Source organism: Pseudopipra pipra, chromosome W (assembly GCF_036250125.1).
Source record: "Pseudopipra pipra isolate bDixPip1 chromosome W, bDixPip1.hap1, whole genome shotgun sequence".
NCBI lineage: Eukaryota > Metazoa > Chordata > Aves > Passeriformes > Pipridae > Pseudopipra > Pseudopipra pipra.
In genome coordinates this window covers 65301034-65316711 of record NC_087580.1, presented here as the reverse complement: position 1 = coordinate 65316711, position 15678 = coordinate 65301034, and the positions used below count along the sequence as shown (strand labels likewise).

The following is a 15678-nucleotide window of genomic DNA, read 5'->3' as shown; positions in this document are numbered from 1 at the left end:
TGGTCATACTCATTTCTCCGTGCCATGCTCTCTCTTGGACCCACGCACTCTCTCTCTTTGGGTCACATGCACTTGCTGACTCTTTGGATCACATGCTCTTTCTTTCTCCCTCTACGTGTCTTTTTCTCTGGCATGTGTGTGCTGTTTTTGGGTTGCATGTGGTCTCTCTCTGGGCCAGTCACATGATCTTTTGCAGTTTCTTTGGCATGCACACTTTTTCAGAGGATGTGCTCTCTGTGTCATAAGTATACTCTGCATTGGGCTCATGCTTTGTCTTGGTCAGATGCTTGCTCACCTTCTGATTTCAGAACTCTCTCCCTGGGTCCCTCTTTTACCTGTTTTGTTTCCAGTAAGTTCTTTAGCAATATATCCTATTGAATAATAACCTTGTGGATATTTTTCACCAGTCTTCCAGTAATACAGTGTTCCTGTGACTTTCATTAGTTTAAGGGTTTTTCTCTTTCTCTTGTAGATATTCTGTTATGTAATTTATTCTTAGAGATGTGAATCATGCCCGTACATTTGTTTAAAGTGCCCTGGCAGTTGTAAAAATCCAGGTGTCTTCATGTCATATGTCTCTTCATGTCCATTATCTTTTGGTGAGCAGTCAAACTCCATTTATTATAAAATGCATTCTTGCATAATAGCTAGAATTGTTAAGGGATGTTAGGAACAGCTGCCTCCTCCAGAAATTCCAGTCCAGGACTTCGTCCTCCCCAGCCACTAGGACCAGTGGCTAGTCCAGCTTGAAGTTAGCTAGCAAATACATCCCCCCACCCCATCCACACAGTTTGGGGAAGCCTGGCACCAGTCACATGGGCTGTGACCCACTCCAGCCACTGACGCAGAGCCTCTTACTCGCCTCACTCATACCAGTCCTTCCCAGTAGCTGGTTGTTGAGACACTGTATTAGGAAGGGGTTCGAACATACTGAAGCCTGAAAACCAAGACACCGTTGCAAGTTCGACAAAAACCAATATTTATTACCAAGAGGTGGCCAACAAAACCAACAAACCCAAAAGGGAGGAAGGAGGAGAGAAATAAGCCCCCAGCACGACCTCCCCAGTTACCCAGCTGTTGCCCATAAAGTTATCTTACCGACCTAGCATGCCTATAATTACCCATAGCAGAAGCTGCATCCTTGGAGAGTCAGTAAGTTCACAAACTGGCAGGCGTCCCCGCCAAAAGGCAACATTGTCCTTGGTGTGAAGTTAGCTCCTCTCCAAGAAAGCACTATCAGCTTTTGATACAATTAATTGAGTGGCCACAACCTCCCAGGTGTGGCCAGCACCGCCCAGCCCGAGGCCCTCAGTCCCACCTCCCGGTTATGTCAGTGCATCTCTTCTGCGCACACGTGGCTTTCCCTGCGCCTGCGTACTGTACTCAGGGGGGTCTTTTCCAAATGAGTCTGGGGGCATCCTTCATCATCCTCCTCCTCAATCTCTCCTTCAAGCGACCTTGGAGGACAACTAGCCAATCACAGAATACCAATTAAAACAGTTTATACAAGAAGCTCTTTTCAAGGACAACTTTCCCATTTATCAGTGCTTGTTTTCCCATAACTTGGCAGGGAAAGAGCAAAGCTTTCACAGGTGGCAGGGCCAAACACAGACCAAAAGTATCAGCATAAATTCACCCTGGTACATTCCACCGCGTGGTCTGTGGTTGGTCCGTGACACAGGTGATTGACTCATCTCCAAAAATGTGTAACAGCAAAAGTACAGACAATACTATCTTGGTAATCATGTCCATTCCCAGGAGGGAGATCCAAGTGGGTTCCAGAGATCAGCTACTCGGAGTCAACAGTTCTTAGGATAATCATTCCCCGGTTGGCAGACCTAATTTCTCAAGTTGGGACAGACGAACAGGTGTGTCCACTTGTATGGGCCCGGACAATGTGCTGAAACTCAGGGTTTCCTGCAAAATGTGGCTTTAGACTATTAGACAATTTTATACTTCAGATTCATCTTTTATAGTACGAAGTGGTTGACTGCCAGTCACACATTTATGGGCCTGTTAGGAGCCATCACAGGCAATGTATATCTGGAGTTTGATGCAACACCAGACCACATCCTGGTCTAACCAATTGCTCCCACAGAAAGTTTACACTCTCTGTAAAGATTCCAGGCCTCATTGGGGCAAGCCGTCCTGCCACAGTTTGCCCCTGACTGCAGTCAATCCCCTCCACCTCATGGAGTGATAGTGCAGGTATCTCTTGCCTCCATGCTATAAAAGAAACCATTTCTGCACTTAACTAGAATGTTACCAGTTCATCACAAGAAAATTGCAGGCATGATGCGAGCCAGAGCCCATAGGGAGGTCCACAAATATCAGTCCTTCATTTGCAGTCTTGCCAAACAGCTTTTCAACGTAAGACTTTTCTTCTGGGAGGCCCAACACCTCACACATGGTTATTTCACAATCACATATATTCTTGTGTAGACTCGTAAGCCAAAAGGTTTCTGTCATTTGTTGATTCCAAATAATTCTTGCCACCTGCTGTAACACTACTGGGACAAAACACATACAAATATGAGCACTGCAAAACAATCAGTGTCTGATTTAGAATTCCTGAACCACACCATTCTGCCTGATCTTCACAAACATCACTGGTGTGACTTGAACAGCACAGAAACAGATCGCTCTACACAGCGATGACCATTAGGCCTCAGGATGTTACAAGTTCTATATTTTTCCATTGTCTTCTTTCCCCCCTTAGTGACACGTCTGCCCCATCCCAGGAGGCAAAACCAAGCACAATTGCAGACACTGCACACAGCAATCACATATTACCTTCACATCCTGAAGCCAGGGCTTAGCTCTAGCCTTTACTTTTAACACTGCTGCCAGAACAACTTGGCAGCACACAGTTCAGGAATAGTATTCCAATTCTGATTGTTGCTTACCAGCAATACAAAACAAAGCACAACCAATCTATTTTGTCATTCAAGATCCATGGCCTGCACTGAATAGGCTAATGCAGGAGTAGTCATGGCTGTGACCGCTGTATCTTCCCAGCCCCTGGCCAGGCTCACTGAGAACTACAAATGATAAACCAGGATCACCTGAAAGGCATTGTTCATTACACGAATCACAACATCAGGTGTGGACAATAAGACACACAACAGACAGGTACACGATAACTGAGTCATTACACCAGTTAGTAAAAGTTAGTAGACACAAATGAACCATATTTAGGATATGTTTTCTTCCATGTAATAGTTGGGCTGGTCTTGTGCTGCTCAGCATTCACTGACCTCTGTCCAGAATTCTTGCCGCTCATAAGGTTCCATCAAACATTCTGGAAGCCAGCAGGGTCCTGTGGGAGACAAAACACAAACAACCCCCCCCTTCCCATACTAACAACTTAATATCTACTTGAGGTGTCTGTGACCCCAGCTCACACGTGCCCACCTCGTGAACTAAATGGCCATCGCGTGAACCGAAAATTACCACCACGTGAACCTAAATTAACATGGCTTCCAAACTTTCAGGAACCTAAACCCACAATGACTTTGAGGCTGGCAGCTGCTGTCTCACTGCCCCACCAGGACCATAAAACCCCATATCCACTAGCACCCTCAGGGGACAGAGTATCACTGGTTCCACGCAAGTTAATTCAGAAGAGTCACAGCATAACATACCAAAGAGTCACAGCAACTAATTTTTCACAACCATCGTGAAAACAAAGCTCCTTGACTGCATCCCAAGCAGTGCTTCAGATAATTCTCTAATTGTCTTCTCCGTACAAAGCTGGCTTCTAAAAATCCAACCTTTCTGGAAGGCACAATTGGGGCTGCTCTGCACCCTCAGAGGAGAAACCAGCTCCTGGGGGCTGTTGGATTCCACGAATTAGATGCTATTAGCCATGCCAACTTGACAAACATAACCACAAACCCCCTAAACAGGGCTTTCAACACAATCAGATCCCAAACATAGGCACAAATTAATCAATCAATTCAAAGTTCCAACCCTTTTTCCCTCCTCGTCAAATTTAATATTATTCTTAACCTTCTTCTCTAAATCTGACTATAACGTGTGTGAAGGCATCCAATTGCCCATGTGCACCCAGCATCTGGTGCTTGCCGACCAAAACCACAAACACACTATATAAACACTTTTTCCCTTATTAAAGTTACCAAAACCGAAAGTTATCTCCCTGCTACCTCAGCTGCCGAGGCTGCGGCTCTCCCTCTGCCCTGGGAAGGAAAAAGGAAAAACAGCTAGGAGCTGTTTTTACTCTTTTTTTCTTGACTCCCTACAGCTGCAGCTGCCCAGCACCCCCGCCTCCGGAGAGAGGAGGGGGAGGAAAAACGGCCGGGAAAAGCGGCCAGACAGAAGATGCCTTTTTTTTTTCTCTGCCCGCTGCAATCTGCCGCCGGGCTCCCACCGGCCCCCCCTGCAACCCCAGCAGCAGCGGCCCGTCCAGGTGTAGCCCAGCACAAGTGGAAGCCCCCGTTCCTCCCGACAAATCGAAATAGAATTAAACTCAACAAGAACACAGCCTAGTGGACCCGGGGGGGCTGCCCCTCCCCTGAGTCCCAGACCTCTCGACAAGACACCATCCAGCGCAGCCCCACAGGAGAATTTCTCCTGACAAGTCCCAGATTTCTGAGTTCTAAGTCCGGCGTGTCCCCAGGGAAATGCTCCCTCCACGGGTCCCGGCCCCAATTCTGACCGGCACGTCCCCAGGGAACTTCCACCTCCCTGGGTCCCGGCTTCAAACACAGACCGGTGCGTCCCCAGAGAACTTCCACCAACCTGGGTCCCGGTTTTTCGGCAAGCCCCCATCCAGTGCGGCTCTGCAGGAAATCCTTTCCTGACAGGTCCCGGACTTCTCAACAAGTATCCCAGAGCCCAGTGCAGCTCCACAGGGGAAAAAAACCGCTACCCCCGGCAGCCCCAGGGGCAGCAGCCTGGCACTAAACTTGACTCCTACACGATCCCTGACTGAATATCAAAACTCCTGTATCTGCCTGGGACACTTTGACGACGGGTAACACCACAACCTCTATCCCGGAGTTTAAACACCATGTCCTCTGACCATGCCTCCCTGACACGCTCACAAACACTAACACTTGACTCAGAAAGAGTCTTGTCGGACAGCAACCAGCCAACCCTGCCACTCTGAGCAGTGATCGGTCCCTTCTGATGTCTCTTCCCAGCATATATGCTGGGCATAATATCCCACGGCATGGAATATTCCTTTGACCTGTTCAAGCCAGCTCTCCTGGTTGTGCTACCTCCCAGCTTTCCTGTGCACCAGCTCTCTACAGAGCATGAAATACCATAGGACTATCAGTGTCATTCTCACACTGAATCCAAAACACAGCACTGTAACTGCTATCAAGAAGTAGTTTAATTCTATCCCAGCCAAAACCAAGTGTATTACAACAACACCACAGAGAGAAGACGAAGATCAGCAGAAGCACAGGGAGTCAACTATATTCTGTAACCTGCCACTCTAGCCCAATTTCCTACAAAAAACAGTAGTTCACTCCACAGGCTATGCATCCCACCTGCGAATCCTACTTTGTCCGTGGCAACGGTGCGTTTCGTGTTCAGGATGACATCCTCGTCGCCAAAAATGTATTAGGGAGGGGTTCGAACATACTGAAGCCTGAAAACCAAGACACCGTTGCAAGTTCGACAAAAACCAATATTTATTACCAAGAGGTGGCCAACAAAACCAACAAACCCAAAAGGGAGGAAGGAGGAGAGAAATAAGCCCCCAGCACGACCTCCCCAGTTACCCAGCTGTTGCCCATAAAGTTATCTTACCGACCTAGCATGCCTATAATTACCCATAGCAGAAGCTGCATCCTTGGAGAGTCAGTAAGTTCACAAACTGGCAGGCGTCCCCGCCAAAAGGCAACATTGTCCTTGGTGTGAAGTTAGCTCCTCTCCAAGAAAGCACTATCAGCTTTTGATACAATTAATTGAGTGGCCACAACCTCCCAGGTGTGGCCAGCACCGCCCAGCCCGAGGCCCTCAGTCCCACCTCCCGGTTATGTCAGTGCATCTCTTCTGCGCACACGTGGCTTTCCCTGCGCCTGCGTACTGTACTCAGGGGGGTCTTTTCCAAATGAGTCTGGGGGCATCCTTCATCATCCTCCTCCTCAATCTCTCCTTCAAATGACCTTGGAGGACAACTAGCCAATCACAGAATACCAATTAAAACAGTTTATACAAGAAGCTCTTTTCAAGGACAACTTTCCCATTTATCAGTGCTTGTTTTCCCATAACTTGGCAGGGAAAGAGCAAAGCTTTCACAGGTGGCAGGGCCAAACACAGACCAAAAGTATCAGCATAAATTCACCCTGGTACAGACACACACTGTTCCCACCCCAGTGACTGGAGGTTAAAGACCCCTACTTGCACCAGTATATTACACCACGGGCCAGGGCCACCTACATCCCCAGTCTGACTCCAGTAACTGGCACCAGATTCCACTCACACAGATCTCACTAGTAGCTGGTACTTAGTCCTTGCAGCACACATATACACAGGATTGAGTGAGATTACAAAGAGTGATAGTTAAGAAATATTTAAGAAGATATTAGAAGACAGGACAGACTGTGGTGATCAGATGCAGGGCTGTCAGACAAGTGTACTGACTGGCCTTGTTTTACATGTGTCTGATCCCTTTTATACCCCTTTCTGCCTACCACCCTTTTTGTTCCTCCCTGCTCCCCCTTCCCCCTGTATGTTATGTCATGAGTTCCATAGTTCTATGGATTCCTGCACCCCTCCCAGTCCAGTATCCAGAATCCCCTCTGGTTTGCAATCTTATCAGTTGCAAAGTCCAGGTTCATCATCCTGGAAGTGGAGCCTGTGGTTTCTTTGTAGTTCATCAATTAGTGTGACTGGTCAGGTTTATTTCCTTGTTATTGTCTGTTCTGTCAGGTCTGTTTCTGTATATTTTCATTTCTGGTTTCCCCCTTTTTCCCTTGGTTTCTCAATTGACAAGGTCCTTGATCAGATAACCTTGCTGGAATAAACATTCTCACACTCTTAGTGCGATTGAACAGGTTTGGTTCTCATCACTGACTCCCTTATCATTTTTTGGCCAGGTTTATGTCCCTGAATGTTCTTGTTTATGGCTTCTTCCTTTTCTTATTATCCTTTTTTTCTGTTGAAGAAGGCCCTTGACCAGATACCTTTAAAGGAACAACTCCACACAACTCTCAGCATACCGGTAGCTATAATACCAGGTTATCTATTAATTGTGTTACTCACATGAAAGCAGCAATCTGATGTATGTAAGATCCTTCATGTCTAGCTTCAGGATCATTCATTCCCCCTAAACCCCTCTCACAACTTGCGCTTTTGCACCTTTGGTTCCTATATCAGGGCCACACCTTGATTAATCCTTAAACCTTACTTTTTATGAGACATCTGGTAGGCTATATATCAACATTTCCTCTCGTCATCACAACATCCGACAGTTTTGGCACCTTTGGTTCCTTTTTTTTGGGGAAGAGTGGGTATCTTCAGGCTGCCTCTCCAGTGCACTGAGGTAATTACAGTCTAAGACTTGAACATACAATGTGTTGTGGCCTAGTTTTGGTCCTCAGGAGTTGCCAAATGAGATGGTTGAAGTATATGGGGAATCATCTGAACACTGATGCACTTTGTCTTCCATTTGGTTATGGTGTGTCCACAGACTCACCATGTTACTATTTGATGAATGCTTGCAGGACAAAATTTCTTACTTTTACACTTCCTCCAACTTTCTCAACACTTGTAGTTTCCAACTAAATGTACAACGTATTTTTATCTCACTTTTTTTCGCACCTTTATCATATTTTTTTCACACTTTTTACATGTCCCTCACCATCATCATCATGGCTAGGCTTCGCGAACGAAGATTTGGGAAGGCTCTATCCACATTTGCTACAGGCACGCTGGTGGCTTATGAGGCCAATACGTGACAGACATATCCGATTGCAAAAGGCACAGCAGAAAGACTCCTTAGATGGTATATTCTGCAATACACGGTTCTTTCTGCATTGCCTTTTTTCCTCGAGGGTGATCCTGCGTGTGTTCTCAAAGGAGACAGCTGCGTTATAGATGGGGTGTCTCCAGGACTCCCGATTTGAGGCCAGGGTGGACCAGTTATGGTGATCAATATGGCCAAGGCTGAGATGTAGTTTCAGGGAGTCCTTGTATCTTTTCTTTGGGGCTCCTCTCTTGCGGCAGCCAGTGGCAAGTTCACCATAAAGCAAGATCTTAGGGAGGCGGTGGTCCTTCATCCTTGAACAGTTCCTTCTGGAACAGTTTCAAGGCTTCTGAGTCCTCTGAATAGTATTTACTTGCTTATATCAAGCAATGTGCATGTTATGTCTTCATCATCATGGCTGGGCTTCGCGAACGAAGATTTAGGAAGGCTCTATCCACATTTGTTACAGACACGCTGGTGACTTATGAGGCCAATACGAGATAGACATATCCGATTGCAAAAGGCACAGCAGAAAGACTCCTTAGGTAGTATATTCAGCAGGATACGATTCTTTCTGCGTTGTCTTTTCTCCTCGAGAGTGATCCTGCATGCGTTCTCAAAGGAAACGGCAGCATTGTAGACGGTGTGCCTCCAGGCCTCCCGATTTGAGGCCAGTTATGATGATCAATGTGGCCGAGGCTGAGATGTTGTTTCAGGGAGTCCTTGTATCTTTTCTTTGGCGCTCCTCTCTTGCGGCAGCCGGAGGCAAGTTCATGGTAAAGCAAGATCTTAGGGAGGCGGTGATCCTTCATCCTTGAGACGTGCCCTGCCCAGCGCAGCTGAATTCTCAGCAACATGACCTCAATGCTAGTGACTACTGCTTGTTCTAAAACAGATGTGTTGGTCACATAATCTGACCAGTGGATGTTTAGGATTGTGCGGAGGCAGCGTTGATGGAAGCGTTCTAGGAGACGTAGGTGGTGGTGGTAGACGACCCATGATTCAGAACCATATAAGAGAGTAGACAACACTATGGCTTTGTAAACACTGATCTTGGTGCTTTTCTTCAAGTGTTTATTGCGTCATACTCTTTTATAAAGTTTTCCAAAAGCACTACATGCCTTTGCTAACCTGTTGTCTATCTCCCCATCAATCTTACCATCCGAGGAGATGAGGCTACCTAGGTAGGTAAACTGCTGGACTGATTTAAGCTCTGACTGGTCAATGGTGATATGGGGATGATGGAAGGCTTCCTGAGGTGCAGGATGGTAGAGGACTTCCGTCTTCTTCAAGCTGACTTCCAACCCAAAGAGCTCAGCAGCATCTGCAAAGCAGGATGTTAAACGCTGCAGAGCTGCTTCTGTGTGGGCAACAAGGGCAGCGTCATCGGCATAAAGCAGCTCCCGGACAAGATGGTTTAAGGTCTTGGTGTGGGCCTTCAGGCGCCTTAGATTGAATAGACTTCCATCAGTACGGTATCGAATGTAGATACCGTCCTGATCATCGAGGTCTGCCGTGGCCCTTTGGAGCATCATGCTAAAGAAGACTGTGAATAGGGTAGGAGCGAGAACGCAGCCTTGTTTCACACCATTCTTAATTAAAAAGGGCTCAGAAAGTGTGTTGCCATATCTGACTTGGCCATACTGATCCTCATGGAGAGAGATGATCATTTTAAGGAACTTGGGGGGACAACCTAAACGTTCCAAAATCTGCCACAGACCTTTTCTGCTCACAGTGTCAAAAGCCTTGGTATTAAGGAAGGAAGCCTTGGTAGGAAGGAATTAAATCTGACTGCTCAAATTATCGTGGTATTACTCTGCTCTCCATTGCTGGCAAAATCCTGGCAAGAATACTCTTGAACAGACTAATACCCACTACTGCAGAAGGTATCCTTCCTGAAAGTCAGTGTGGTTTCAGAGCCAACAGGAGCACCACAGACATGGTATTTGTCCTCAGACAACTGCAAGAGAAGTGTAGGGAACAGAACAAAGGTCTCTATGTAACCTTTGTCGACCTCACCAAGGCTTACATGTCCCTAACGCTGCATTAAAAAACTGTCCCCTCCATCTCGCATTCATCCACATCACCTTCGTCCACAAATCAGGATCAAACAACCCCCTAGATATTGTATCAAACTGCAACAAAATCCCATTCCACCCATATTTTTCCATAAACACTTTCACAGAATATTCCAAGTTCAAAGGGACCCACAAGGATCATCAGGTCCAACTCCTGTCCCTGCACAGGACCATCCCCAAGAGTCACACCATGTGCCTGAGAGTATTGTCCAAACGCTTCTTGAACTTTGTCAGGCTTGGTGCTGTGGCCACTTCTCTGGGGAGCCTGTATTTTGCATTACTCAGTCCATCATGCATGCTTTATAAAAACCATTTGCATTATCTTTGTTTACTGCTGATACCTCTATGGTAATAATATTCAGGTGCAGAACGTAATTTGAAAACACACGTGATATTTTGTTTCAACATTTAAGACTTGGATCTTTTTCAGATACACCAATGTGGGTTTCTAAGAGTCTATATTTTGTCCCTGTGTAATAGGGAGAGTTCGTAGCATACTGAAGTTGAAACCATGACACCATGAAAATCTCAACAAAACTAATATTTATTACCAAGAGGTGGCCAACAAAACGAACAAATCCAAAAGAGAGGATGGAGGCGAGAAATAAGCCCCCAGCACGACCTCCGCAGTTACCCAGCTGTTGCATATAAAGTTATCTTACTGTCCCAGAATGCCTATAATTACCCGCAGCAGGAGCTGCATTCCCGGAGAGGGTAGGCTCACAAACTGGCAGGCGTCCCCGCCAAAAGGCAATGTTGTCCTTGGTGTGAAGCTAGCTTCCCTCAAGAAAGAGCTATCTGCTTTTTATACAATTAACTGAATGACCTCAACCTAGGCAGGTGTGGCCAGCACCGCCCAGCCAGAGGCCCTCAGTCCCACCCTCCGTTATGCAAGTAATAGCTCTTCTGCGCATGCGTGACTTTTCCCGCGCCTGCGCACTGCACCGGGGGGGTCTTTTCCAAATGAGTCTAGGGGTTTACTTCATACCCATAGTCTTCAGTCTCTCCTTCAAGCAACCTTGGAGGATGATCAGCCAATCATAAAACAGCAATTAAATATAGTTTATACAAGAACTCTCTTCAAGGACGAAGTTCCTGTTTTATCAGTGCTTGTTTTCTCATAACTTGGCAGGGAAAGAACAAAACTTTTACAGGTGGCAGGGCCAAACACAGACCAAAAGTATCAACATAATTAACCCCTGATACACCCTGTGATTAGCATAGGTGTTTTGGGGGGAGGTATTTCCATGTAGAATGATTGCTAATCTCTGTGTGCTTGTGATGACTGGCTGTGATACTTTTTTTTCTCGTCCTCTTTTTGTTCACTTATTTCTGAAGTTAGAAACCATTCTATTCTAGAGCCTTATTTGTTAAATTTGTTGAGAAATGGAAAACATTTTTCTGCCTCTTTCATAACCAGAACTCTTATTCTTCCATTAGTGTTCTTAAATATTTCACCCTTGTATTAGTTTTGTCATTTTATGTACAATTTGCATGCAGTCAGTGTAGCCCTTTTACCTGGGAGTGGCACTTCCAGAATAATTACTTGTCGCACATATAGCATCACATCACTTACATTGGACATTTCACTTTTTCTTTCAGGTGTCTCCATGCTTAACACAAAACAAGTCTTATCTAGGAAATTTGTTTCCTATTGTATTCTGTCTTTATGACTTGGAATGTATTTGGAACCAAATTCACTGCTGTTATTTCTTTTCTTTCACTTATTGTAATATTTTTCTATAATATGCTTTCCCATAGCCCTATAAATATGTATGGCTCTTGGTATTGCCATGTCCACTTCTTGTAGTAAACTAACTTTGACTTGGTTTCTAGTTCTATGGAGCTCATTCCTGCCTGGAGGCAGGTTTCATATAAGGAAAATGAGATCCTCCTTGCATTAAGTGCAGGGGGAGGCAATGGGCAGTTTGTTTGTTTTTATATTTTGTGGTTTTGTTTTAAGAACCTTAGTTAACATTTTATAGTCTCCTGGTTTCTTTAGTAATGATTCTGGATGTGTTGCATGGAAAAACACAGAGGACTTCACCCTTGATTTCTTCCCAAAGAAATTCGGAAATGCTCTAGCCAAGCAGCTCTTTTTTCATCCAAGACTTTTCTTATACCATGCAACACAGGCATGCTAAAAATCTGGTCTTTGTTTTCTAGCATCAGTCATTTAACAAGGATCTAGAATTGTCAGAAAACAAAACTTTGAGCCCAAAGCAGGTGTCTATACCTGCAGACTTCAAACTGTTTCAACAGGGAGATGCACACAGTTTGTTCTATTTGGAATAAGTCTTACACTGAAGGAGGACATAGGAATTTTACTGCTGAGTTCAGCAGGAAAAGAATGTGGATCCCATTTCGTTTCTTCTGTGAGCTGATGACTTGCCTGTATTTTGCTCACCCAGGTGAACATGCCTACAAATGTTCTTCCTGTACATTTTCCACCATGACAATCAGCCAGCTAAAAGAGCATTCCTTGAGAGTGCATGGGAAAGCATTAACATTACCAAGACTCCGTGTTGTCAGCCTCTCAGCCTCACTTGGCTACTGCACCTCCAAGAAACACACTTCTGCTGAAGAGGTGGAGGACTCTAATGGTAAGAGGTGCCTCAGAGCAAGAATTTAATTGTCTAAAATACTACTTAATATTATTAATGTTATTATTAAAAAAAATTAGGGTGGCAATTAGAAAAATCCAAAATTGCATGAAAAGCAAGAATAAAGGTGGTGTTCTAGTACTTGACCTACAGTTGAATCTCACCAGTTTATTCTTTACCAACTTATACTGCCAATATTCCTTTGGAATAAGTCAAGCTGACCTTACTTTTCAGCAAAGATTTACAACATAGGAGATTTCAATGGCAGAGCTCCCATTAAAATTCAGTGAGAAAGAGAGGATCTAATTCCATTTGCATTTCTAAAAAACACTCCTTTATCTTGTTAGCAGAGAAGTTTAGTGAAGCCACTAAAGATTAAGTGTGAAAAGTAGAGGGAATAGCTAGACAACTTCCTATTTTATGCTTTTTATGGAAATAGATGTATACACAGATCCTGATGTTTGAAATACAGACAGATGGCTTATTTTTAAGTTTTGCCTTGTATTTAGGCTATGGAGTTTTATTGCTTGTGCTGCAAATAAGAATCCTGAGTTCGGTTCTGGGCCACTCATGACAAGAAAGGCATCGAGGGACTGGAGCGTGTCCAGAGCAGGGAACGGAGCTGGGGAAGGGTCTGGAGCAGCAGGAGCGGCTGAGGGAGCTGGGGGGGCTCAGCCTGGAGAAAAGGAGGCTCAGGGGGGACCTTCTGGCTCTGCAACTCCCTGACAGGAGGGAGGAGCCAGGTGGGGGTCGGGCTCTGCTCCCAGGGAACAAGGGACAGGAGGAGAGGAAATGGCCTCAAGTTGCTCCAAGGGAGGTTTAGATTGGATATTAGGAAAAATTTCTTCACTGAAAGGATTGTCAAGTATTGGAGGAGGCTGGTGTGGAATCACCATCCCTGGAAGTGTTCAAAAGGCATGTGGATGTGGCATTTGGGGATACATTCCCATTTTCCCCAAGAAGTTTTAAATACTCATTGAGGTTTTGTGCATTTATTCCATGTTTGCTCTGAACTCAGAAGTTAAACATCTCCTTGATGAGTTTCTTTTGTCATATAGATGCTGATCTGTCTGATTCTGTAATTGATATTCTAGTATGGATTTACCAGGAAAGTGTGATGTTTTCAATTTTATCTGCCTTGCTCCCCGTGGTCATTGAAATAGTTATTAGCATTTTGCAGATTTAATACGTTTTCGGTGAACTCAAACCATTGAGTCTATTGGTTTTCTTAAGTAATATTTTTCCTTACATCCCCAGCTCTGATTTTGCAAGCATTTAAATACATATATTAGATTTGCCTAGTTGGGGGGAGTTGTGAGACACTGGATTATTATATTGGCTCAGAACAACTCAGGTGTGTGTGTGGGGGGGAGGGATAGGTTGAATTTCACAGAAGTGAGATAATGCTCTATCCCACATGCCAGCCCCTGCAGCCTTGACAGGTGGCCCCAGAGCAGCTGTCAGTCAAAGGCAGCCTGGGAGCACACCCACACCACACCCCCTGGAACCCCTAACCCAGCTGGCACACTGGGAGCACCACCCCTCACCCTGCCCTGGAGCCCCAGAGTGGCCAGTGGGCCATAAGTCCCACCTGGGGGGGTGGCCACAGCAATAAAAACAGGAACATGTACTGTCCATCTTTGCTTGAGACCTACCATCTGGCCATGTGGAAGCTGGGCTTTCACAGGACTCCAGTGGTGGTGTTACGACCTGCCCCAGAAAAGGGAGGGTAACCCAGGTTCTTATTAATAAATCCCTTGGGGTGGATTAGAGTGAAATGACACTGAATAATCCATGTTTGAAACCATATACATGTCTTCTTTGTGGATGGTGCCTTTCGTATAGTGGACAGAAAAAGAGAAAAGGAAGAGCTAGCACAAATATTTTCCCAATGCAATGCAACTCCCCCCCCCAAAAAAAACCTTATAGTAAAATAGTGAGCATATGGGACATAACAGGATCTTAATAGCTACAATCAGATTTCCTAACATTAACAAAGTTACAAACATCAGGATTTAATACTGACACAAATCTAATTTTAAAAGCTTCTCCCACGCCAATTTGTTTTTCAATAAAAAGACAAAATAAACTTGGCAAAAATTAAACTAGCAATACATAAAATGGCTTGTCTTACACAATCTTACCAGTGAGTTGCTCATGACAAAACCACAAATAAGTCAACAATTATTAATAAGCTGATAATACAAGCAATTTTGGGAGTAGAGGAGACACAAACAATGTTTGTAGTAAACTTTCGCATATTGCAAAACTTACTGAGACAAAAATACATACAGATATGCATATTACAAAGTTATTAAGATAAAAACACAAACACATGCAAACAATCAGCGCTGCAAAGAACAGTACAACTCTCCAGTCCTGTTGTTACTTCGTTTTCTCATGGGATACTTGTAAACTGATAACAGAAGCAGTTGTGGGGGCAGTTATTTTTCCTGCCCATTGCGGCAATTGAAAGCTTCATCGGTGTCACGCAGTTTGATCTCATCTGCTGGCAGGTTCCTGCAAAAAGAGGAAATCTGGCCCACTATGGACCCATTATTAAAAAGAAGGAACTATCTATCCAGCTCCTTTTCTTATCTGGGATGATGCCACTAGGGCAGCAATAATGGAGAAGTCTGAAATATGTTTTCTCCAAAAAGCAAATAAACCCAGAGCATGCTGGAGCTCCTTTTTACTCTTTAGCATCTTTATTTGCTCTAGGGTGGCCAAGGTGTCAGAGGGAATACACACTGCTACTTTCTCTGTGGGAATCTGAAGTCTCAGACTTTCCAAGTGGGTGATAGTACTTGTCTGAGTCTGGTCCCCTGTGGTGACATCAGCAATCTGGGCAATCAGTTCAGCTTTGTTGTGTACAGCAGCTATTTGTGAGCCAGTGTCAGCATTGAGGTAACTCACTGGCAGATGCCACTGCCCATTTGGTTCATGGACAGGCCATACAGGAGAACTGTATGGTGAGTGTATGGGGACAACTGCCCCTTGTTCCTGCAATTCTGCAATTTCTGGGGTAATGTTTTCACGTGTTCCTAAAGGAAGT

General features: G+C 44.9%; 1 protein-coding gene across 3 annotated transcripts in view; it reads left to right on the top strand.

Annotated features, from left to right (window-relative positions):
* LOC135404385 (zinc finger protein 462-like) overlaps positions 1-15678 on the top strand; it is a 117806-nt gene that overhangs the window by 38707 nt on the left and 63421 nt on the right. For 2 of the 3 annotated variants that reach the window (XM_064639111.1, XM_064639109.1), the window contains exon 7: positions 12432-12623. The exons of the other annotated variant lie outside the window; for it this stretch is intronic. In XM_064639111.1, coding sequence (XP_064495181.1) covers positions 12432-12623 — 192 coding nt within the window. The remainder of the gene's footprint in view (positions 1-12431; positions 12624-15678) is intronic. 3 annotated transcript variants of the gene reach the window in all.